This window comes from Vigna unguiculata, chromosome 2 (assembly GCF_037176805.1).
Source record: "Vigna unguiculata cultivar grain cowpea cultivar isolate G323 ecotype 2 chromosome 2, ASM3717680v1, whole genome shotgun sequence".
In the NCBI taxonomy this organism is placed as follows: Eukaryota; Viridiplantae; Streptophyta; class Magnoliopsida; order Fabales; family Fabaceae; genus Vigna; species Vigna unguiculata.
In genome coordinates this window covers 27,749,172-27,773,404 of record NC_140793.1, presented here as the reverse complement: position 1 = coordinate 27,773,404, position 24,233 = coordinate 27,749,172, and the positions used below count along the sequence as shown (strand labels likewise).

Here is a 24,233-nt window from a genome sequence, read left to right as displayed (position 1 = left end):
GAACTTTAATTTTCATCTTCGCAAATACACTCTCCTTAAAGCGAACACAATATAAAGCATGGACTAAACAAAGTTATTTAAAATTTTGAACAGATGATGATTAAAGATCAATATTTTATAAGAATCAGAAACCACAATTCACATCTCCTAAAAAAATTCATATTTTCTACTAATTTCATTTTAATTTTTTAAAAAAATATTTATAAATTTTATTAGAAAAAAATTTACTAAAAATTACTACTAAATTTTTTGTAAAATATTTTGTATTGAACACTTTTCACATTAAATTTTATAAAAATACTTACAAATTTTATAATTTTGTAAAAAATAATTACTTATGAAGAAATTATTTATCAATTAAGATTCTTAAAAAAATAACAAAAAGAAATCTTTTTTTACAAATTTTTTTAACAAATTTATTAAAAAAATCTCATATAATATAAAAAATTTTAATAGTCACAACTTTTTAAGGATTAAAACAAGATACTAAATTTATAAAAGGACAATGATACTTTAACCTACTTTTTTTGACCCACTTTTAACCCACCACTTCAATCACCATTAGATCATATATCACATCACCAAAAAGAATAAAAAAAGATGATCTAATGGTGATTGAAGTGGTGGGTTAAAAGTGGGTCAAAAAAAGTGGGTTAAAATATCATTTTCCTTTATAAAAATGAAAAGAAAAACAATTACCACAATGCAAACTATTGCATATACATGTAATATTAGTTATTTCCTTTTAATTTCCTCGTACAAAGATTTATATTTTTAAAGAATTTCAAAATTTTCAAATAAATAAACAATTTCTTTAAATTTTTCATCTAAACATATCACTAATATCGGATGTAACTACACATTATGAATTTGTTTATGAATTTCTCTTATATCTATAAAGTCAGATATGCTTAATATTATAGTGTTCTGCAGATAGAAATTTTCTATTTTTATGAATTGTTACAGTATTAACAAATATTTTTATTCAATATAAATTCATTAGTATTTAATTAAATTTCATTTAAAATATACGCGAATAAAGTGTATGATTTTGTAATAAATACATTTTATTTAACAAATTATTTTTAAAATACATGAATTTGTATGAAAATTTTAAAAATAAACTTTTTTAATTTTGTAAAAGTATTATAGTTATAAGATTATATTAAATATTTTTATTAATTTTATTCTTATATTAAATATTAAATTTAATAATATAATAAATAATATTAATTGTTTAGGTAAATATTACGAGGATTGAACAAAATTTGAAATCGCTCATTACTTTGCAGATGCTATAACATTGATACAAGAATTTTGATAATTGATATGCCTCTTTTCCTTAATTAGTTTCTGGCCTAATAATACATTATACTATGTCAAGTATCCTCATCACACACTCATGAGAGGACTAACATACACATAAAGAGGAGTCCGGTTTTTTTATTGAATTTTTTGTATTGTTATCTGTTGAGCATTAAAAACACATTGTTTTAATGTTTTAAAGATAATTTTAATATATTTTAAAATTTTAAAATTAATGATTATCAATGTATTTTGAAGACACAATAGAGAAACAACATAGAAAAACTATAAAAAAATTCAAACTCCATAAAGAGCCATAATACAACATTAGGTAAATGGCTCTGGTGGACATTATCTAAGGAGAAATGTTGATAGACCAATGCATACACAGACACCTGCAAGAACTAAAACATAGTTGCAGACCCCGTTGACAGAACACGATGCAAAGCATAATTAGGCAGATTACTTTGTGGGAATTACTGTCAAAACATGATACAATACATCAGCCATACTACAATTAAACTCAACCGTGCTATATATGGTGTTTGAATTTACAATTAGACTGTCAAAATATACAGTTCATGATTTCATCTCACCAAAAACGCTTAGACCTAATTGGGAAATCAGTACCAAAAAATTTACTTAGCCATTAGGGTTTATCACTTTTAGCTATTAGGGTTTATCACTTTTAATCAAAAATGCAGTAAATGGACTTCAATCACTTACCTAGACGCTTCACAAATCCACTAGCTGCGAACGGAAACCCCCTTCGCCTCGCAATGTCTAGATGTTGCCACTGAATCGCCTCCCAAATGTGCCTCTCGATCACCTCTTTGACGCGAACGGAACGACTTCTTTGTTCGTAGAGAAAGGCTACTCACCAGCATTCTCAGGTGTTCGCAGAGAAAGGGATTTTCTTTGTAGTCGAAGACAGGATCGTCGTAGAGCTTAAGGGTGAAGGAAATCATAGGAAAATCTAGAAGTCGCTCACTCTTGATACTCGTGAAGGCACGTAGTTGCTCCCACACTCTCTTCGTGGACTCGCTCACACTCACCTCCCACAAAGGGGAAAAAGGGAATTGTGAAATCTGTGAATTTTCTGACCTGATAACTTCATAAGAATTTGTTTTTTTAAAGAAAAAATCAATCACCTCTTGAGCACCCTATCGATTTGTTGGCCACCCGTTGAAAGTACTAATAAATTTTTTTAATCAATTTATTTGTTGTATGCGTCGGATAAACCGATGCTATATTTAAATTACAAAATAAAATCGTATTATTCAAGCCCATGATAATGTTTTCTTTTTTAAATAATTTTTTTCCCTTTTTGAGTCGGATTTGTGTCCCTTAAGCCGACGCTCCTTGCGTCGTAATGCAATCTGACGCTCATTTTGAGACGCTAAAATGGAACATTCTTGTAGTGTTATACTTCAAAGTTTAATAAAAAAAAATATCTTTTAGATATTTGGCTTTTTTTGACATTACCTTTCTTCTTTTTTTCATTTTAATTATTTCTAATTGATTTCTTGCTTAGTTGATTTTTTGAATAATCTGAATATTAGCTTCCATAAAAAAAATGCCGTCAACAGAGAATAAACAAACACTTAATTTTTGACTCAACACCTATCCAATATCAATAAAATGCCTCTTTTATTTTAAAAAGTAAAAAAAAAAGGATGAATTAATTAGAAAATTACAAATGTTATTTTTTTTATTAGGTGTTAAAAACTAGGTAGGAAAAAGAAGAGGTATATATCCATGTAAAATTTTCCTTAGTATAAAAACACACCTTTGAAAAGTAAGAACATTATAAAAACACACCTTTAAAGTATAGTGCAATGCAAACACACACAGATAAATCCTCAAACTAAGGACTCACCACGACAAACACACATAATGCTAAGAACAAAAACAAAAAGACCCATGCTCAATCTTTGTCTCATACCCTACGTTCAGTCTCTGAAGTCTAAAACACCCATGCATATTCTTTATTCAGGAACTTGGCTTCAACGTGTTTCCAATATCAATAACAAATCGATACTTCACATCTGCTTTGAGGAGGCGTTCCATTGCGGTGTTCACATAATCCATTTCAATAACTTCGATATCAGGTTTCACATCATGCTTCGCAGCAAAATCGATCATTTCTTGCGTCTCTTTCATCCCTCCAATTGCACTGCCACCAACCATCTTCCTCCCTGTCAATTGTGCAGAGTTATGGTGAGAATAGTAATCACATCACGATTCAAAACCCGGAAGTGTGTAATTGATGATATTATTTTCTATGCATGCTTACCCGTAAGTAAGGAAAATGCTGGAACCTCCAGAGGCTTCTCTGGTGCACCAACCATGACTAATTTACCATGAGCCTTCAACAGGCCAATCAAAGGCACGAGAGAATTATCAGCAGAAACTGTGTCAATGATTCCATCAAAGGTTCCCATTACAGCCTACACAGACATTTTGTCATGAACATTAGAAGTTGGTGAATGCTTTTACTTCGCAACAAAGAAGCAACTTTATAACACACACAACATCTAACTAGTGACGAACATTTTCTTAAAAATGTCACCCAAAACTTTTCTAACCCTAGTATTTTGAAGGAAAAAAAAAAACCCTAATTTTTGTTACTATAAATTTTGTGAGTAATAATTACCATCATCTCATCTTGTTCACGGCTAACAACAAATGAATCAGCTCCCATGTGTTCAATGGCTTCCTTCTTTTTGTTGGGAGAGGTACTAATTACTGTGACCTTAAGTCCAAGAGCTTTGGCAAACTTGACAGCCATGTGACCAAGTCCACCAAGACCAACCACACCGATATGAAGTCCAGGCTTGTCAAGTCCATAATATTTCAAAGGGCTATACACTGTGATTCCAGCGCACAGAAGAGGTGCAGCAGCATCAAGAGGTATGCTATCTGGAATGCGAACCACAAAGCGTTCATCTGCAACCATTGAGTCAGAGTAGCCTCCGTAAGTTATGGTGCCATCAACATACTTGGCACTGTATGTGAGAATCATTTTGGAGCAGTAATTCTCAAGATCTTCACTACAGTTCTGACAGGAGTAACAGGATCCAACCATGCACCCCACACCAACTCTGTCTCCAACTTTGAACTTCTGCACCTTGCTTCCCACCTCTGTCACCACACCAGCAATCTCATGCCTACACAAATTACAATCAAATTTAACATGGTATATGATGAACTCACCCTCGTTTACATTTAGAACAGCGGAAAATGCTTTAAAAAGATATTGTGTAGTGTTATAAGACTCAATTATTAAAGAAATATGATATTTTTTAAAATAATTTCTTATTTTTTTATTTTTTCATTTTTTTTATATAACCACTTGAAAATGTTATCTCAGATTATCAAAAATTGTTATAATTTAGTTGTGAAATTATTAATATATGTAATTGATTTAGTTGAATCATGGATGATAGGTTATCCTTTTAATGTAATATCTAAGATATTGCTTTTAGGTGTATTAAAACTTTTTTTTTGTTACAAAAGTTACTTGAAAAATTGAAAAAAAAAAATTATTTCTTAAAAGTATTAATCATTTAAAAATATTATTTATAAATTTCCAATAATAATAAAAAAAATTAAGAAAGGTCAGATAAATAGAGTTATTTTAAAGGGTAAATATTAGTAATAAATTAATATTTTAACAAACAATTCCTAAAAGTTCATTATTTTCTTCTGGATTCAGACTTTATACACTAAAAAACAATCTTACAAGTCATGACGAATCACTCTAACCCAATACACATCATTTTCACAAATTATCTAAAATCAATCCCTACAAATATCTAGGAATAATAAAAGTCATCAGAATGTGGAAAAGGAAAAGAAAAGCACATTATATGGTTGACATATACGTACCCAGGAACAATAGGATAGATTGAACAGCTCCACTCATTCTTTAACATATGTAAGTCTGAGTGACATATTCCACAGTACATTACTTTAATTGCAACATCTTTCTCCCCTGTAGCCCTGCCAAAATTATACACGTCAACATTTCTTCAAAACTCGATTAAAAATTAAATTATCACTCAACATAATTATTTATTTTGGCACTCAAGAAATAAAAAATTATTAAATATTTTTCCCTTGTCAATTTAACTTATATTATATATTGGGTTGGACTTCCAAAAAGTCTAAACTTATCAAAATCATATCCCTAATGATATATTTGTTATATTCATGAAGAGAGTAGAAAAATTCATTTACGATATTCAAGGTGCAATCTAAATAAAATCATGATTCCAATTTCGTTTGCCGATTAGTCTAAAAATTGGACACCGGGTTTATGGTATATTTGTTCTTCTTTTTTTTACCAGGATCTTGGAATAGAAATTTAGAAATATGTGGGTAGATAAATTAGTTTTATAACATTATTCTGTTTTAGTTTATTTTCTTTATTTTTTAGTTTTGAAAACTTTATAACACTTCTTGATATGATTCTCTAGTATTTTTATTTGATATTACTAAAGGTTAATTCACTATAATAAAATTCATGAATACCGACTAATTTTAGTAAGAAAAAAAAAAAAGAAGACATACAGTGTCTTATTTAAATTGGGAAATATTCAAGTACCTAAAAGAGTCAGTTATATCCGAGTAATAATGTTGGAGTTAAGCCGTATAGCTTCTCACCTACTATGGCTAGGACCTTTTATGGCAGATATTGGTGCACAAACACCTTTTTTCTATATTTTCAGAGAAAGAGAATTAATATATGATCTATTTGAAGCTGCCACAGGTATGAGAATGATGCATAATTTTTTTCGTATCGGAGGGGTAGTGACTGATCTACCTTATGGTTGGATAGATAAATGTTATGATTTCTGCGATTATTTTTTAACAAGTATTGCTGAATATCAAAAACTTATTACGCGAAATCTTATTTTTTTAGAACGGGTTGAGGGCGTCGGTGTTGTTGATGTAAAAGAAGTTATTAATTGGGGTTTATCAGGACCGATGCTTCGGGCTTCCGGAATACAATGGGATCTACGTAAAGTGGATAATTATGAATGTTACGAAGAATTTCATTGGGAAGTTCAATGGCAAAAAGAAGGAGATTCATTAGCTCGTTATTTAGTTCGAATTGGTGAAATGATAGAATCCATAAAAATTATTCAACAGGCTTTGGAAGGACTTCCCGGCGGTCCATATGAAAATTTAGAAATCCGCTGCTTTGATAGAGAAAAAGAGCCAGAATGGAATGAGTTTGAGTATCGATTTATTAGTAAAAAATCGTCTCCGAGTTTTGAATTGCCAAAACAAGAACTTTATGTAAGAGTTGAAGCCCCCAAGGGAGAATTAGGGATTTTTCTAATAGGGGACCAAAATGGTTTTCCTTGGAGATGGAAAATTCATCCGCCCGGTTTTATAAATTTGCAAATTCTTCCTCAATTAGTTAAAAGAATGAAATTGGCCGATATTATGACAATACTAGGTAGCATAGATATTATTATGGGAGAAGTTGATCGTTGAAATGATAATTGATTTAACAGAAATACAAGATATACATTTTTTTTTTCAGATTGCAATTTTTGAAAGAGATATATGGAATTCTTTGGGTATTTGTGCCTATTTTTATTTTGATATTAGGAATTACTATAAGTGTACTAGCAATTGTATGGTTAGAAAGAGAAATATCTGCAAGGATACAACAGCGTATTGGACCTGAATACACCGGTCCTTTTGGAGTTCTTCAAGCTCTAGCAGACGGAACAAAATTACTTTTTAAAGAGAATCTTATTCCATCTAGAGGAGATATTCGTTTATTTAGTTTCGGCCCATCTATCTCAGTCATATCCATTATAATAAGCTATTCAGTAATTCCTTTTGGCTATAACTTTGTTTTATCTGATCTGAATATTGATGTTTTTTTATGGATTGCTATTTCGAGTATTGCCCCCATTGGACTTCTTATGTCAGGATATGGGTCAAATAATAAATATTCCTTTTTGGGTGGTCTACGAGCAGCTGCTCAATCAATTAGTTATGAAATACCATTAACTCTATGTGTGTTATCGATATCTCTATGTGTGCTTCGTTGAGACATAAATTTTTTGATACTATTTCTTATAAGCCTCTCCTTATATTTAAAGTACAAAAAGAATCTATAAAGAATATATATATTCTTTTCGCATTTGGATTGAATAATTGAATCAGATAGTTATATGAGTGCAATAAAACAGCTTTTTTTGAATATAATTTATAGAATACTCTATTACTTATAGAGAAAGTATGATGATTTCAAATTGCAGTAAAAATATTGAGTCTAATTTTCTATGTATAAGAATAAGGTGAAAAAATCAATGAAATTCTAGAATTAGATTCTATATATTATATTCTATGTATAGAAATGGTTGTTTTTCCCAAGATTTGTTGATTAGTAATCCTGTCTTGAAGCGGACGCAAAAGACCAACCTTTTTCAAATTTTCAATATCATTTGTATGAATTAGCATACATATATTAACAAAATTAAAAAAAGGCATTAATATAATAAAAAAAATTAATGGATGGCTAGAAACACCAAAATACACAAAAGATTAGTAACGTATATTTCTTTTTAAAATTATCCAATTTATGTATAATATAAAAAGAATACTAATGGGGACTTGAAGTTGGTAGAAAAAATAAGGCAGTACTCCCCCCAATTCCGATCTAGAGTATACTTCCATCCATTGATTGAATAAATAACTATCAGGAACGAAATAATCCTTTAATTTTTTGAAGTCCCCTTTTGCTTGCACAAAAAGGAATAAGATAAGAGGTAAAAGTGATCTCCTTTTTCTTTTTTGTCTTATATACTCCATATTTATGGAGATAATCATAATTTAAAAAAAGAACATCTAATTATTTTTCGGAATCGAAAATGATGTGGGAGTTCTTGATAATTTTAAAAGAGTATTTTATGCAAAAATGAAATTAAGTTATTACTCAACAAATTTAATTTTGAATTTTTTAAAGGATGAGATCAATTCAGAAGTACCTTTTGTATTTTTTATTTATCTAAAGAAATTCAATAAATGTGCAAATGTTTTTATTTTTTAAATAAGTGTGTATTCATTTAAAAATTTTTTTTAGAACAGACAGAATTCCATGGGTCTAATTCAGAACCGTCCGAGAAAATAGAATCTTATCTATCTTAGGGATATATCAAGGGAGAAATAATCGGCCGGGTTCTTATATTTTTTTAAGGCTTTAAAGGAGCCGTATGAGATGAAAATCTCATGTACGGTTCTGTAATAGAGATGGTAACAGTAATGTCATCACCGACTAGGATTATCTAACAGTTTAAGTACAGTTGATATAGTTGATGCACAATCCAAATATGGTTTTTGGGGATGGAATTTGTGGCGGCAACCTATGGGTTTCCTCGTTTTTCTAATCTCTTCCCTAGCAGAATGTGAAAGATTACCTTTTGATTTACCAGAAGCGGAAGAAGAACTAATAGCGGGTTATCAAACCGAATATTCCGGTATCAAATTTGGTTTATTTTATGTTGCTTCCTATTTAAACCTATTCGTTTCTTCCTTATTTGTAACAGTTCTTTATTTTGGTGGTTCAAATTTCTCTATTCCGTACATCTTCGTTTCTAATTTTTTTCAAATAAATAAAACATACGGAGTTTTTGTAACGATAATTGGTATCTTTATTACACTAGTTAAAACTTATTTATTCATATTCGTTTCTATCACAACAAGATGGACTTTGCCTAGGCTACGAATAGATCAATTATTAAATCTTGGGTGGAAGTTTCTTTTACCCATTTCTCTTGGTAATCTATTATTAACAACGTCGTCTCAACTGTTTTCACTGTAAAAAAAATGTGGACCTTCTATATTCAAAATTCAGAACTTGTTTTAAACAAGAGAAAGAAAAAAAATATTCAGAGCTATTCACGATATGTTCCTTATGGTAACTGAATTCATAAATTATAGTGAACAAATAATACGAGCTGCTAGATATATTGGTCAAGGTCTCATGATTACCTTATCTCATGCAAATAGGTTACCCGTAACTATTCAATATCCTTATGAAAAAATAATCTCATCAGAACGTTTTCGCGGTCGAATACATTTTGAATTTGATAAATGCATTGCTTGTGAAGTATGTGTTTGTGTCTGTCCTATAGATCTACCCATTGTTGATTGGAAACTAGAAACTGATATTCGAAAAAAACGGTTGCTTAATTACAGTATTGATTTTGGAATCTGTATATTTTGTGGTAACTGTATTGAGTATTGTCCAACAAATTGTTTATCAATGACCGAAGAATATGAACTTTCAACTTATGATCGCCACGAATTGAATTATAATCTAATTGCTTTGGGTCGTTTACCAGTATCAGTAATTGATGATTATACAATTCGAACAATTCAAATAAAATGATTTCAAAATTCTTCACAAAAATAATTGAATTTCTCTATATATAGAATAAAAAAAAAGATATTCTATTTTTTTGAAATGACTCTTTGGCATAAAGAAAAGAATGAAATTCCATTGATTCTATAACAACTGTACCTAATAACAATTCACATATCTTATCTTAGGATTTGGTGAATTTCTATGCACAGATAATTTTCGTATTTAACAAGTTTTTTCCTGGTCATATCAATAAGGTCATGAAATTTCTATTTATCTTTTATTTTACATATAATGGATTTGTCCGAATCGCTACATGATTTTATTTTAATCTTTCTTGGATCAGGTCTCATATTAGGAAGTCTAGGAGTAGTATTCTTTACGAATCCGATTTTTTCTGCTTTTTCATTGGGACTAGTTCTTGTTTGTGTATCTTTATTCTATATTTTATCAAACTCCCATTTCGTAGCTGCCTCACAGCTACTTATTTACGTGGGCGCTATAAATGTTTTAATAATATTTGCTGTGATGTTTATGAATGGTTCGGACTATTACCAAAATTTTCGTGTTTGGACCGTTGGGGATGGAATTACTTTGATGGTTTGTACCAGTATCTTTCTTTCACAAATAACTACTATTCTAGAGACATCATGGCACGGAATTATTTGGACGACAAGACCCAATCAGATTTTAGAGCAAGATTTGATAAGTACTAGTCAACAAATTCGAATTCATTTATCAACAGATTTTTTTCTTCCATTTGAACTAATTTCAATAATTCTTTTAGTTGCTTTAATAGGTGCAATTTTTGTGGCTCGCCAATAAGAAAGTTTTCGAACTAATAAAATAATATAAATTACATTTTGTTAGAATTTATTACATTTCTTTTTTGTTGAATTATATGTTAAGGAAAAAGAATATTTATGTATAAAGTATAAAATCTTTTTGCAAATACTTGATTTTGTTGTAGACTTATTATGTTAGGCAATAAAATCCGTTGAATTCATATTCATATCGAAATGAATAAAAATTGAAAAGGAGTTGGTCAATGATATATATATATATATATATATATATATATATATATATATATATATATATATATATATATATATTATGGGTAACTAAACTAGTTTTTAAAGATGACAATTGATTTTTTTAAATTGATAAATACTTTCAAAAATTATAATTGGTCTTTAAATCGGTAGAGTGGTAAATTGTTTCAATTATGAATTGATATATGAATTGGTTACTAACACTAATTTTACTTACCAAGGTTTTCATTATAAACGACAACAATACTCTCACCCAGGAGTAGCTGATAACAGAAATTTTAATACTCGTTAATAAACGAGTCAGGTGCGAATAATATACTATCTGTGAGTATATCATTTACTCACAAACAAATTAGAATTAAAATTTAATTTATATTTTATTTTATATTTTTTTGTAACATTATTTTAAAAACTTATAAAATATGTTTACATTACCAAGATTTTCACTAAAGATGACAAGAATACTCTACCCACTAGTAGTGGGTAGTGTGTATTTTAATATTTGTTCATAAACAAGTGTATCATACTATCATTACTTGTAAGTATCTTTTACTTACAACAAATCAAAATTAATATTTAATTTATTTTTTATAAGTTAAATTTAATTAAAATTAAAATTTAATTTATCTTTTATTAAGCTAAATTTATTTAAAATTAAAATTTAATATATATATATATATATATATATATTACATTAAATATAATTAAAATTAAATTAATTTATATTTTATTTTATATTTTTTTATAATTTTATTTTAAAGACTTATAAAATATGTTTTTTTTAAATATTAACAGGTATGTGCGGGAATTTTTTTAGAACGGGTACCCGTTGATTGATTGTTCTGTTATGGGTTAGGTTGGTAGGCACTATTTATACTTGACCTCAACCCCTTATCATTTCTAATTTTTGTTACAAAAAAGAATTAATTTTTATATCGATTCCTAAACATATTTTGGGCCACTAATTTCTGAAAAATATATTTTCTAGTATATATATATATATATATATATATATAAATCATTTGCATTTTAGTCCTTATTAAATATTAAAAATAAACTAATTCAATATCAATAAAATAAAATGTAATGAGAATTAGAACCGTACAAAAAATCATAGGAAAAAAATAACAACAGTCAAATTAAAAGTTATAAAAAAAATGTTGAGATCAAGACTTTAGAGACAAAGAAAACATATATGAAGTCAAAAATTTATTGTTTATTCTATTGATCAATTGTCCTTGAAAAGAAAAGAAAAATGAATGAATAAAAGTAAATTGAGAAGATGAAAAAACGGTGCATACCTTCTGGAGAAATTGAAAGGGGAGAGAATGGCAGAAGTGTCCCTTGCTGCCCATCCAAATGCCTTGTTGGGATGCTCTGTCTCTGCTTCTGAACCCATTTCAATTGCAGAACAGAGAGAGTAATAAGAGAGTCAAAACGTTGCACTTCTTAATGCTTAGTTCAAAGAGTGCCTCTCAGACAAAAAATGAGAACCCATATTTAACGACTGATGCCGATCCCCAACATGTGGATATTCTTTGTAACTCATATTGGACTTTGTCAACTAAGAAATAAGTCTAATAATTAATATACAGTTAATATGCAATTAATGTACAATTAATATTTGTTTTGATGTGTTTAATGACCAAATATCTGTTCTCGTTTTTTTTTTCATTTTTAAACATAAATTTAATATTAAAAATACCTAAATTAATATTACACTCTATATTAGAGATGACAAATAAACTCGTCCATGTGGGTATTGTCCGAGTCCGTCCCAGTTTTGACGAAAAATCCCTGCATTGACTGAATATGGATATGGGTATGAGGAATCTCCGACTTTTTCGATTGGGTATGAGAAATGGGTATGAGGATGTACATATGCCTGTCATAATACTTGTTCCCGCCATATTGCCGTTCTCGTTTAAATTATTACAATTAATTGAGTAATCTTATATATATATATATATATATATATATATATATATATATATATATATTTCATTTTTTTATTTCTTCTAATTATTTGGTTTGTCATGAAATTTATTCGCATCTCCAATATATTTTTCATCTTATCATAACTCTTATGAAATTATATTAAAATGATGTATGCCAATTAAAATTTTTTTATGTCTCACATTTGAATATTTTTATTATTTTTTAATATTTTTATTTATTGTATATTTTTCTTTCACATGAAAATGTTTTATACTCTCAATTTAAGTGTTCAATAGCATAAACATTTCATTTACTAAGTAATACAAAAAAAATACTTATTATTATTAATTTTTTTAATTTGAAGAACTGTTTTGTTTTGTTAAGTTTGGTTATTTCTCGACCATTAAGTATATACATTGATATTTGAAAAAATTTCTTATTTCTAAGATATTTTTCATCTTATCATATCCTTAATTATATATTTTTTTTTGTGCAATTTCTTTCAATAGTCTTTCAAATTATTTGAAAGACACATATTTGTAAATTTTTTAATATTTTTATTTGTTGTTTATTTTTATCATGTAGAATACTATTTTGATATATTTTATTTAATTATTTTTTATTTTCTAACTTATTATCAATCATACTGTAATTTTTTCATATAATTGTATAAATATTTTTTATTTACTACAATATAAAAATTTAATGTAATCGCCATGAATATTTTTTTTATCACCATCCAACATATATTGAAATTCAAAAGATAGAAGATCTATGTCAAAATTTTATTATTATGTTTATTATTTGTTCTTTGCGTCATTTCGACCAAGTGATGTATTTTAACTTTTATTAGTGTATAAAAAAGATATTCATTAGAATTTAAAAAATTGAGGTAAACAAACATTTAAAATATATTTTAATTTGAATATTTTTTCGTTTTATATTTTTTTAAAAATATTTTTAAATTTTATCAACTAGGTTTCATTAATGTTTACAAATTTAATAAATATTTTGGTTATTATGAAATTTTATTTGTTATTCTAATATAAAATGTAAACAATTATAATTAATTTTAATGTATTTGATATCCAAATAACAGTCATCCTCCTAATATTGAATATTTGATAACATTATATTTCATTTATCGTATTTTTTTATTATTTATAAAAAGTAATTAAAATAATTAAAATTAATATTAAAGTAGTAATAAAACGGGTACAAGTATGAGTATGAGATTATACCCATTAAATTTGGATATGAGAATAAAATAAATTTTTTATACAAAAATAAATATGAAATAACAAAACTCGTTCCCACCTTGCTCTCATCCTGCTTTAGATAAGCTTTTAATTTTTATACAAGTAAAGATTTTGATTTACGTTTCGGACAAACTTTTCCTTTTCTCTTGCGTTTTACTATTTTAAAATTAAATATTATCACTTAAAATTTAATCAAGTTTCAGTTTCCTTGTAAGTTTTCGTATATTTAGTTTAGTTTTTAATAAAAAAAATTACTTCATTAATACTTAAAATTTTTATATTTTTTTAATTTTGTTATCATCTAATTTTTACGTTAACTGATGATAAGTCTCTTATCCAGATCCGTTATTTGGTTTAGTGTCTCAACATGTTAAAAAATATTTGTAGTTAATATAAAACAGTATGGTTAATGTAAAATATAGTATGGTTAATGCAAAATGATAAATTACTTTTATTATTTTAATTAAAATTTTAAATCCTAAAAGAAAATGTGTCACTCAAAAACCTAAACACGTGATCCCTCCTTTAATATGTTTTCTTACTGTTGGACAGTGCTTCTCATTTTTCAATAGATCTTTTATGGAAAATAATTTTTTAATAATTAAATTTTGATAATTTGTAAAACTTGATGTATTATCTTTTAAATATTTTTTATTTTTTACTTTTTATTTTCTCATTTTTTATATTTCTAAATCAATTAAAAAAATAATACATCAGCTTATAAAAAATATTGTTAAAATTTAATTATCAACTTATCATTGTCCCACTTTAACTACCTTTCTACTTCAATCCTGAATTTGGAATGGAAAATGATATTTTAACCTACTTTTTTTGACCCACTTTTAATCCATCACTTTCATCACCCTTAGATCATCTATTTTAATTTTTTGTAATAACGTGATGTAATGATTTAAGGGTGATAAAACTAGTGAATAAAAAAAATGAGTTAAAGTATCAATATCTATTTAGAAAGTGACACTACTTTTTTGTCATTATTACATGTCGTGGCCATTTCAAAATCTACAATTATTGGACAGATTTGTTTTCTTAAGTATGTTAAATATAAAACTTAACATTTACTGTTATTACTTATGCTCGGTGAACATTTTGGTTTTTTTTCCAAACTGGTGCAATTTTTTTTCCAATTTCCTAAAATGGTGCAGTTTTTTTTTTTAATTCCCGACAGAGATAAGTCGTGAGAAAATGGCACGACTTCATCTTGAAGAAGTCGTGCCAAAATAAGACGATTTTAATTAAAATAAGCTGAAGTCGTGTCAACATGGAGAGACTTCTGTGTTATGAAGAAGTCGTGCCATATTCAAACGACTTTAATTAACATTTTAAGCAAAGTCGTGCCATATGAAGTCTTTCCATATTGAAGAGACTTCAGTGTTGTATTGATAATGAAGAAGTCGTACCATATTGGAACGACTTTAGTTCGAATAAAAATTAAATATTTTTTAGTCATATTAATTAGTTAAATAATAATGCATATAAGTAATTAAAAATTTCATGATGATTTTGGTTTCTTATAATAGGACATGAAAGTTATCTATGAGAGCCTGTGTCACAAGGAGGTCTTCTTCGGTGTCGTCTAGGTGAAGATAATGATGATGACGATCCAGTTCAAAGCCCTCAATTAAGACCTAGACGACATCGAAGAAGACCTCCTTGTGGCACAAACTCTCATAGATAACTTTCATGCCCTATTATAAGAAACCAAAATCATCATAAAATTTTTAATTACTTATATGCATTATTATTTAACTAATTAACATGACTAAAAATATTTAATTTTTATTCGAACTAAAGTCGTTTCAATATGGTACGACTTCTTCTTCATCAATACAACACTGAAGTCTCTCCAATATGGGACGACTTCTTTATTAACAATTTAATATTGAAGTCTTTTCATATTGGCACGACTTTGCTTTAAATGTTAATTAAAGTCATTTGAATATGGCACGAATTCTTCATAACACAGAAGTCTCTCCATGTTGACACGACTTCAGCTTATTTTAATCAAATTCGCCTTAATTTGGCACGACTTCTTTAGGATGAAGTCGTGCCATTTTTTCACGACTTACCTCTGTCGGGAATTTAAAAAAAAAAAACTGCACCATTTTAAGAAATTGGAAAAAAAATTGCACCAATTTGGAAAAAAAACCGAACATTTTGGATCCCATTATACGGGTGCTTATTCATGTACCCCTAAGTTTTTTTTTTTTTTCAACACCTCCAAAATTCATTGTGATTTCACTTTTGTCCCGCCAAATTTATATTTTAAATTTTAAATTAATTAAATAAGCAGTAATTACTGCTTACTAACCCTATTTTGTTTACTAAGCCTATTTAGTCTTCCGTATTCCAACTTATTTTCAAAGGCGACTTTAGGAAAACATCAGATTTCAAAATTCGATTCTAAAAACAACTGAATTTTTAGATGCGATTTTGTAATTCAACAGATTTTTAAAAATATCAGATTTTTTTTTAAAATCAAAATTTAATAAATATTTTAATTAGTATATATTTTTATATTAATATGAATTAAAATAAAAAAATTTATTTGATTTACTTCAATTTTAATTTAAAAAATTTAAATTAAACTTAATAAATATTTTAGTTAGTTTAATTTAAAATTTTAATATAATTTAAAATATGTTAATCGAATCGGGATAATAGTTAAAACTTTATTTTAAATTAAAATTTAATAAATATTCCAATTCGTATAATTTCTTTTAAATAATAATTGGCATTAATATAAAACTAAAGTTTATTTTAGTTCAATTTCAATTTAATAAAAATTTAATTAGAGTTTAATAAATATTGTAATTAGTTCAATTTAAAATTTTAATATAAATTAGCTGAATATCAAAATTTGGTTAACAATTTTTATTAAAATTTTGTTTTAAATTAACATTTATAAATATTTCAATAATTTTTTTTATAAAATATTGATTTGAATTGACATAAAAATAAAATTTTATTATTTTGTTTAATTTTAATATAATAAAAATTAATTAAAATTTAGTAAATATTTTAATTACTTTAATTTAAAATTTTAATATAATTTAATACATGAGATCGGATTTCAAAATTCGATTAACATAATTTTGTTAAAATTTTGTTTTAAATTAAAATTTAATAAATATTTTAATAGTATATTTTTAAAATATTAATTTGAATTAACATAAAAATGAATTTTATTTTAATGAAATAATATAATTATTTTGAAATACTACCGAATTTTGACATTATTTGATTTGGAAATTTTATTAAGTATTTTTTAAATTTTTTAAATTTGGTTAAGTAATTTTTCGGATTTCGAAATCCGATTGTTTTTTTCTTGAATCGGATTTTAAAATTGGGTCAGATTTCGAAATCGGATACTTTATTAACCGAGGTTTTAAAATCCAGTTTTAGTTCTTCAAATACGGTGCTTTATGTGCGTGGAGGAAGGTAAGGGGAGAGGGGATGATGCCTTTGAGGGAAGGAATAAGGAGAGAAAGATGCAAGTAAGATTACAGCGGTTAAAATGGGTTGAATAATCCGACTCATAACGGATTTTAGGTTAGGTTGAATTTTTTTTAAAATTTTTAATATAGAATGATTTCTGATCTAGTTCACTTAAGTTGAATCCGTGATGAGTTAGATTAGTGAGTTAATCAGTAAATAAAAGGTTACACAAGTATTTTTTTGTTAAGTTGGACTTTGTATTTGGATTAGGTGGTTAATTTATTTTTTTAGCCAACACATGGATTATTTGTATTTTTGTGATTTTAGTTTGTATTTTGATTGTATAAAAATTTATTTAAATTTTAATTAAAATTATAATTTAGTTTTGGCTAAAATAAAATATAAAAAATAATATTATTTTAATTAAGTGAGTTTGTGAGCTAACCTATTTAGTTCACCAACCAACCCTTGGTAGATCAGGTCAAGTTCTAATTTTTTTTGACCTGAGCCTAATTGAATTATTTCACTATGTGATAAATTTATGATGGGTTGAGACAAGTTAGACCGGATTATCCGTTTTGACAGCTCTAACTAATATAAATAAGAGAGAGCTAAGGTGAGAGTTTGTCAGAGAAAATTAAAGAGAGGGAGGGTAATTATATTTTTACTTACCTAGTCAAAGTCAAAGGGAGACCACTATCGGAATTTAGAAAAGTTTGGGACGTGCAGAAAGAAAACTTGGAGGTGCAGGAAGAAGCTCCGTTATATTTATCTTTTAAGACCCATGATGATGTCATATGGTTTTGGGACACAAATGGAAGAAGACGCATTGCTTTAATGTTCCAAATGATTTTCAACCTATTTTGATACTTTGATACATAGCAGGTTGTCCAATATAAGAACTGCAACATAGATTTCTTTTGCTGTTCTTGTCAAAACCACGATTTACTTGCATTTCTTTGCATGATTCACCAATACAAAGAGTGTCTATGCCAAACATCATAGTGTTTTAATTGAACACTTTGTTTTATTAAGGATTAAATATGATTTTAATATCTGGATTTTAATGTAAATTAATGTTATGATATCATTAATTTAATATTTTAAAAGTGAAAGTTATAAAATTCATAAAATATTAGTTTAGATATGTTATTCTATTTAAATGTGTGTGTCTATTTTTTTTTTGTCAGATATGTTTTTTTATTTAAATGAATTTATCAAATAAGTATTAATTAAGTTTATTTTCTTTTAGAAATTTAATTTTCTTTAATTCTTTAATCAAAGTTATTGTTCAATTTATTTTTTATTAAAATAAATATGTAATTTTAGCATATTATATAATAAGATGTTTTTAATTTCAATTTTAAATGTTAAGTTTTTTTAATCTGAATTGTATAAGAGTTTTTAAAAAATTAAAATAATATGATAATTAATTATCTTTATAAAATTAAAATAGATAATAATATGTAAAAAAATTAAAGATAACAAAAGCACGTATTAAAATATGAGTATAGTAATGAAAAAATATAAAGTAGAAATTAAAAGTTAAAAATAAAATAAAACACTTTCGTATTCTTGTCAAAGGCACCTGCAAAGGTCAAATTAACTTATAAATTAGTCAAATAAATACTTCCTTGCTACTTTTGTTTTCTAAACAATAATTCTAAGCAATCTTTCAAAACAACATACACAAGTTTTATTATATAATAATATCAGCACGTGATATTAAAGAGTTTTTAAACTATGTAAAATAAATATTGTTTATTTATCTTAAAATTAATATTATAGACTGTTATTTAAAATTTTAAACAGATGATAATTAAATATCAATGTTTCATAAGAATTAAACACCAAAACTCACGTTTTTTAAGGATTAAAAACAAGTACTACTTTTACATACATGAAAAGAAAAATATTACCAAAATGGATGTGTGTGTAATATTAATTATTTATTGATTTTATACTACTTAAGAAAGTATTAATTGCATAATAAATTAATGAATATATAACAGTGGACTCCACTGTCCTAAGGATAATAGTTAAGTAATAATTTTGGTGTCATCATTTTTATATTAAAAAGCTGGAAAAATTAAGTATAGAAATTAAAATAGTGTAAATACACATAATAAATTTTATAAAGACAAAAATTCATTTTTAAATTTTTAGACAATAATTTTTTAGTACAAAACAAGGACTTTGAAATTTTTAAGGTCTCTACTAATTAAACTTTCTTATGTTTTTTTTATAGATATTTAATACTATTTTTTTCTGTTAATTTAAATTTTCTTATATTTAATTTTTAACAACATTAAAATATAATTATTTTATTATTGAATTGGTTTTTAATTTTTATTCGTGAACATTAAATAAAATATTAAATACACCTGTACAATATTTATAGGCATTTTTGTCCTTTAAAGAAAATAAAGTTGTATTAATATTTATTAGGTGAAATTTTATTTAATATCACACTTATCTATGTACTTTTATAGGATCTAATGTATATTAATTATTCTTAACCGGTGCTCTTAGGGCATTAGTGCAACTTAATTTGATTTGAAGGACAAAAATACTCATAAATATTGTACATGTGTATTTAATATTTTATTTAATGTTCACAAATAAAAGTTAAAAACCAATTAAATAATAAAATAACTATATTTTAATGTTGCTAAAAATTAAATATAAGAAAGTTTAAATTAACAGAAAAACCAACAAAAGAAAATAGTGTTAAACATCTAAATATTTAATAAAAACAACATAAGAAAGTTTAAATTAACAGAAAAACTAACAAAAAAAAAAGTTGTGTTAAAGATCTAAAAATGTTACAAAAAAAAAACAATTAAAGTGTCAATTTGAGACTCCATTAAATTTTTTTTCTTTTTAGTAGAGACCTTAAAAAATTCAAAGCCATTGTTTTGTGCCAGGAAGTTATTGTCTAAGAATTTAAAAGGGTATTTTTGTCTTTATAAAATTGATTATGTGCATTTATATTATTTTAATTACTATACTTAATTTTTTTTCAGTTTTTTATGTAAAAATGATGGTACCAAAGCACATAATTTCTTCTTAACCAGTGTCCTTAGAGCACTGATTAGCATTATTCTTTATTTAATATCACACTTATCTATGTACTTTTGTAGAATTCAATGTATATTAATTATCCTTAATTAGTATCTTTAGTACAATAGTTAGCAAGACCCTATAACAATTACTATTATTAAATATATCTTTAAATACATACATATGTGTGATAAAAATTACTAATGAGTTTGAACAACAAGAATCACTCAAGCGAACAGAACATTAAAGGTGTAATTTCATAACTTTTTTTGTTGAGAGAAAATATTTGTAAATTATTTATTATTTATTGTATTTAAATTTTGTGTTGATTTTAATGTAGGGATGACAATGTGGGTCTGTCCGGCCCGGACTGTTTAGGCCTGGCCTGCATAAGGCCCACACATTATGGGCTGGTCTGCCCCGCCCTGCATAATTTATTCGGGCTGCAATCACTGACCCGCCCTGCACATCATTTGTTCTGCAGGCCCGCGGTCTTGCCCACTTTATTTTGTTCTTAATTCTTATGATAAAAGTTTCAATGTTTAAAAATTGGAAAACTTTAAAAAGTTCACAAAATTAAGTAAAGACTTTGGAGAGTTAAATGATAAATTCATAATTTAACATTTTCATCATATTCATACTATGACATACATAATGTATTCTTTAAATTTTAGCACATTAAAAATACATAATACTTGTCTTGTCCAGTTATACAAAGATTTAGAACGTTAATGCAAGATTTCATAAAAAAAGTAACTAATATATACACAAGTGCAAGTTTTTTTTTATACAGACTTGCGGAGTGAGTTGTGACGGACTTGTGGATTCAACTTCTAGACTCGTTTCACGTATTTTGTGCAGACTTGTAGGCCCTAATTACCACCCTTATTTTATTGGTATTTTTAATGTAAAATTATTTTTTAAACTTCCTTTCTCACAGGGAAATAAAAACCCGAGGTAGGTACCCTACTTTTAAGTTAGTTTAAAAAAGTGATTCTAGAAGATCTACTTTTCATAAGATAATAAGATTTTAATTACAATTACAATGCATAAGAATGGGCAAGTCTAAATCATTACACCATTAGGGTTGGAAAATTACCATGTAAAACCCCGCCATGTCCCACCATGATATGATAGGTATTATGATCAAAGACAAAGTTCAATGCAGAAAAAAAAAATATTAAGAATGTCAATAATGTTTATTGAAGAATTATAAAGTGTGATCTCACTTCTCTTAGTTTTTCCATGAACTGTAGCAGCAGCCGGTTGGTGGTGAGTGACCCTTACCTGACTTAGCAAGAAAGATGAATTTTCTCAATGAATGAGCTACGTCATCCTCGTCTACCCTTCCATGAGACCGTTTCGTCCAATAACAAAACACCAACTTCACAATCTCATTCATCAATAAATCATTTCTATCACTTTCCACCATTGAATTCTCATTCTCTAAGATATTAATTTTAGTGACAATTTTCAAAACTTGTTGCTCAGGGAATTGAAATAAATAAATAACTTTCAAGTTCGTCCTAAGTTATAGTCTTCTCGGTGACTTCACTGCGTGGGTCAGCTATAGCTACACATTTCGGCTGAATAAAATATCCAAGGTAAATAATATATGCGTAGATTTATGTATAATCACGCATTAAAAACGTTACTATATATATCTTCAGCTCCTCATTTAGTTCTTCATCTCAAGTTGCCGTTTCATCAATTCTATATGTCCCTTTTCTCTTACAAAATTTGAACATGTCGAACGTGTTAGCAGGAAGTGAAAACGAAAAAGTTGCTGCATATGGGTGGGCAGCTAGAGACGATTCGGGAATTCTCTCCCCATTCCACTTTACCAGAAGGTATGATATGATATCTCTTAATTGAAATTGCATGCTCTTCAAAGAAAAACCCATTATGCAAGCAATGATTTTTTGTTTTCTTGAACAAAATTAACAGGGAAAACGGTGATGATGATATCACACTTGAAATACTCTACTGTGGGATTTGCCACACGGACCTCCACTTTGTAAGGAACGACCTTGGGATGTCGATCTATCCAATGGTTCCTGGGTATATTATTTTCACTTGAAAGATCTCCTTTTAATCGTTAAAAACCGTGACTTTTTGCTTAGTTCCTCATAAAATACGTTGTTTTAGGCATGAGATTGTGGGTAAAGTGACAAAAGTTGGTAGCAAAGTCACGAAATTCAGTGTTGGAGACATAGCTGGTGTGGGTGGCTCTGTGGGTTCGTGCGGCTCGTGTTCGGAGTGCGGCGAGGGCTTTTACGTGTATTGTCCAAAGATGATTTTAACCTACAGTGCACGCTACCACGATGGAACAGTAACCCAAGGTGGGTACTCTGATAATCTAGTGGTTGATCAGAACTTTGCGGTGCTAATCCCAAAGTCCATGCCGCTGGCTAGTACAGCCCCCTTGTTGTGTGCTGGAATCACAGTTTACAGCCCGTTGAAGTATCACGGGCTTACTAAGCCCGGGTTGCACTTGGGTGTGGTGGGCCTGGGAGGCCTGGGTCACGTGGCGGTGAAGTTTGCTAAGGCTTTTGGCCTGCGTGTCACTGTGATAAGTACATCTCCCAGCAAGAAGAAGGAAGCATTGGAGACGTTTGGTGCAGATGCATTCTTGGTTAGTCGAGACCAACAACAGTTGCAGGTAACTCACACACACCATTTTTCTCGCTTCAATCTACTGATATAATGCATGTATGCATGCATGCATGCATGACATGACATGATCGAAATCTGAATAATGAATTTCTGTGGAGGGTGATTAGGATGCAGTGGGAACCATGGATGCCATTTTTGACACAGTTTCAGCAAATCACTCGATCCAACCACTGATTGGTTTATTGAAAACGAGAGGAAAGTTGATTTTGTTGGGTGGACCAGCCAATCCTCTTGAGGTTTTAGCTATGCCTTTGCTTTTGGGTGAGTCTAGTTAATTATTTGTAACACTTCCACAATTGTTTGATATATATCATGAAAACGAGTAACACTATGAAAATGTGTTGAATTATAGGGAGAAAGATGATTGCTGGTAGTGCAGGAGGTGGGAGAGAAGAGATTCAAGAGATGATTAATTTTGCAGCAAAGCACAATATTACAGCAGATGTGGAAGTTATTTCAATGGAGTACGTGAACACTGCATTGGAGAGACTAGAAAAGAATGATGTTAAATATCGCTTTGTCATTGATGTGGCAAACACGATATAATCTGCATGTTCGAAGAACCAGCGATGAAGCTCGTCATAGCAAGATACTTAATCCTGATATGTTTTTAATTTTGGTTTTAGGCGTTAAAATTATCAAATGATATGTATTTTCTAATCCCTGGTTATTATTGAATGAGTTTACATGCCAGCTCTAAAATTGTAGGGAATTATTGAATAATATTTTCTAGTTCAAAGTTTGAGCTTGTTAGTCAAACTTATTTAATGATGTAGTTAGACGATACGATTTGATACATTCAAGTCTAAAATTACCTTTATAGTTTGAAAAAAAAAAATAATGTATCTGTTCACAACTCATTGTGATGCATTTTTATCATTAAAAATTTATCTATTATATATTAATTGTCAAGTGGTAATTAGGGTATAATTTTTGTAATATAAACATGCTTTAGGAATCTGTTGAAAACAGTGGAAATTCATATACAACCTCCAGCAACTATATATATTATAAATATCAGTATCATATATGAGATATATTTATTATTAAGTGTGATAATATCTGGTGAGTGAGATTGCTTGCACTTTC

The 24,233-nt window shown here is 27.8% G+C and overlaps 2 protein-coding genes across 2 annotated transcripts; one reads left to right on the top strand and one right to left on the bottom strand.

Annotated features, from left to right (window-relative positions):
- Window positions 1-3,095: 3,095 nt before the first annotated feature.
- On the bottom strand, window positions 3,096-12,252 carry LOC114173305 (putative mannitol dehydrogenase). The gene is made up of 5 exons (XM_028057599.2): window positions 12,054-12,252; window positions 5,197-5,310; window positions 3,962-4,475; window positions 3,602-3,755; window positions 3,096-3,503 (listed from the first exon to the last, which is right to left on the bottom strand). Exons 1-5 carry the CDS (start codon window positions 12,149-12,151, stop codon window positions 3,298-3,300), a joined length of 1,086 nt encoding a protein of 361 aa, XP_027913400.2. The 5' UTR covers window positions 12,152-12,252; the 3' UTR covers window positions 3,096-3,297.
- A 9,881-nt stretch (window positions 12,253-22,133) lies between these two features.
- On the top strand, window positions 22,134-23,867 carry LOC114173306 (putative mannitol dehydrogenase). Its single transcript, XM_028057600.2, has 5 exons — window positions 22,134-22,318; window positions 22,416-22,529; window positions 22,617-23,130; window positions 23,252-23,405; window positions 23,497-23,867. The coding sequence occupies exons 1-5, from the start codon at window positions 22,215-22,217 to the stop codon at window positions 23,688-23,690; spliced, it is 1,080 nt and encodes a 359-aa protein (XP_027913401.1). The 5' UTR covers window positions 22,134-22,214; the 3' UTR covers window positions 23,691-23,867.
- The last annotated feature ends 366 nt before the right edge of the window (window positions 23,868-24,233 follow it).

What these genes read in the sequence shown, in the direction of transcription:
- LOC114173305 (XM_028057599.2), bottom strand. Translation starts at nt 12,151, where the DNA reads ATGGGTTCAGAAGCAGAGACAGAGCATCCCAACAAGGCATTTGGATGG. An exon ending in ATCTATCCTATTGTTCCTGG is followed by an intron (nt 4,476 to 5,196) that starts GTACGTATATGT and finishes TAATTTGTGTAG; the next exon opens with GCATGAGATTGCTGGTGTGG. An exon ending in AGCATTTTCCTTACTTACGG is followed by an intron (nt 3,504 to 3,601) that starts GTAAGCATGCAT and finishes CACAATTGACAG; the next exon opens with GGAGGAAGATGGTTGGTGGC.
- LOC114173306 (XM_028057600.2), top strand. Translation starts at nt 22,215, where the DNA reads ATGTCGAACGTGTTAGCAGGAAGTGAAAACGAAAAAGTTGCTGCATAT. An exon ending in CCATTCCACTTTACCAGAAG is followed by an intron (nt 22,319 to 22,415) that starts GTATGATATGAT and finishes CAAAATTAACAG; the next exon opens with GGAAAACGGTGATGATGATA. An exon ending in AGCTATGCCTTTGCTTTTGG is followed by an intron (nt 23,406 to 23,496) that starts GTGAGTCTAGTT and finishes GTTGAATTATAG; the next exon opens with GGAGAAAGATGATTGCTGGT.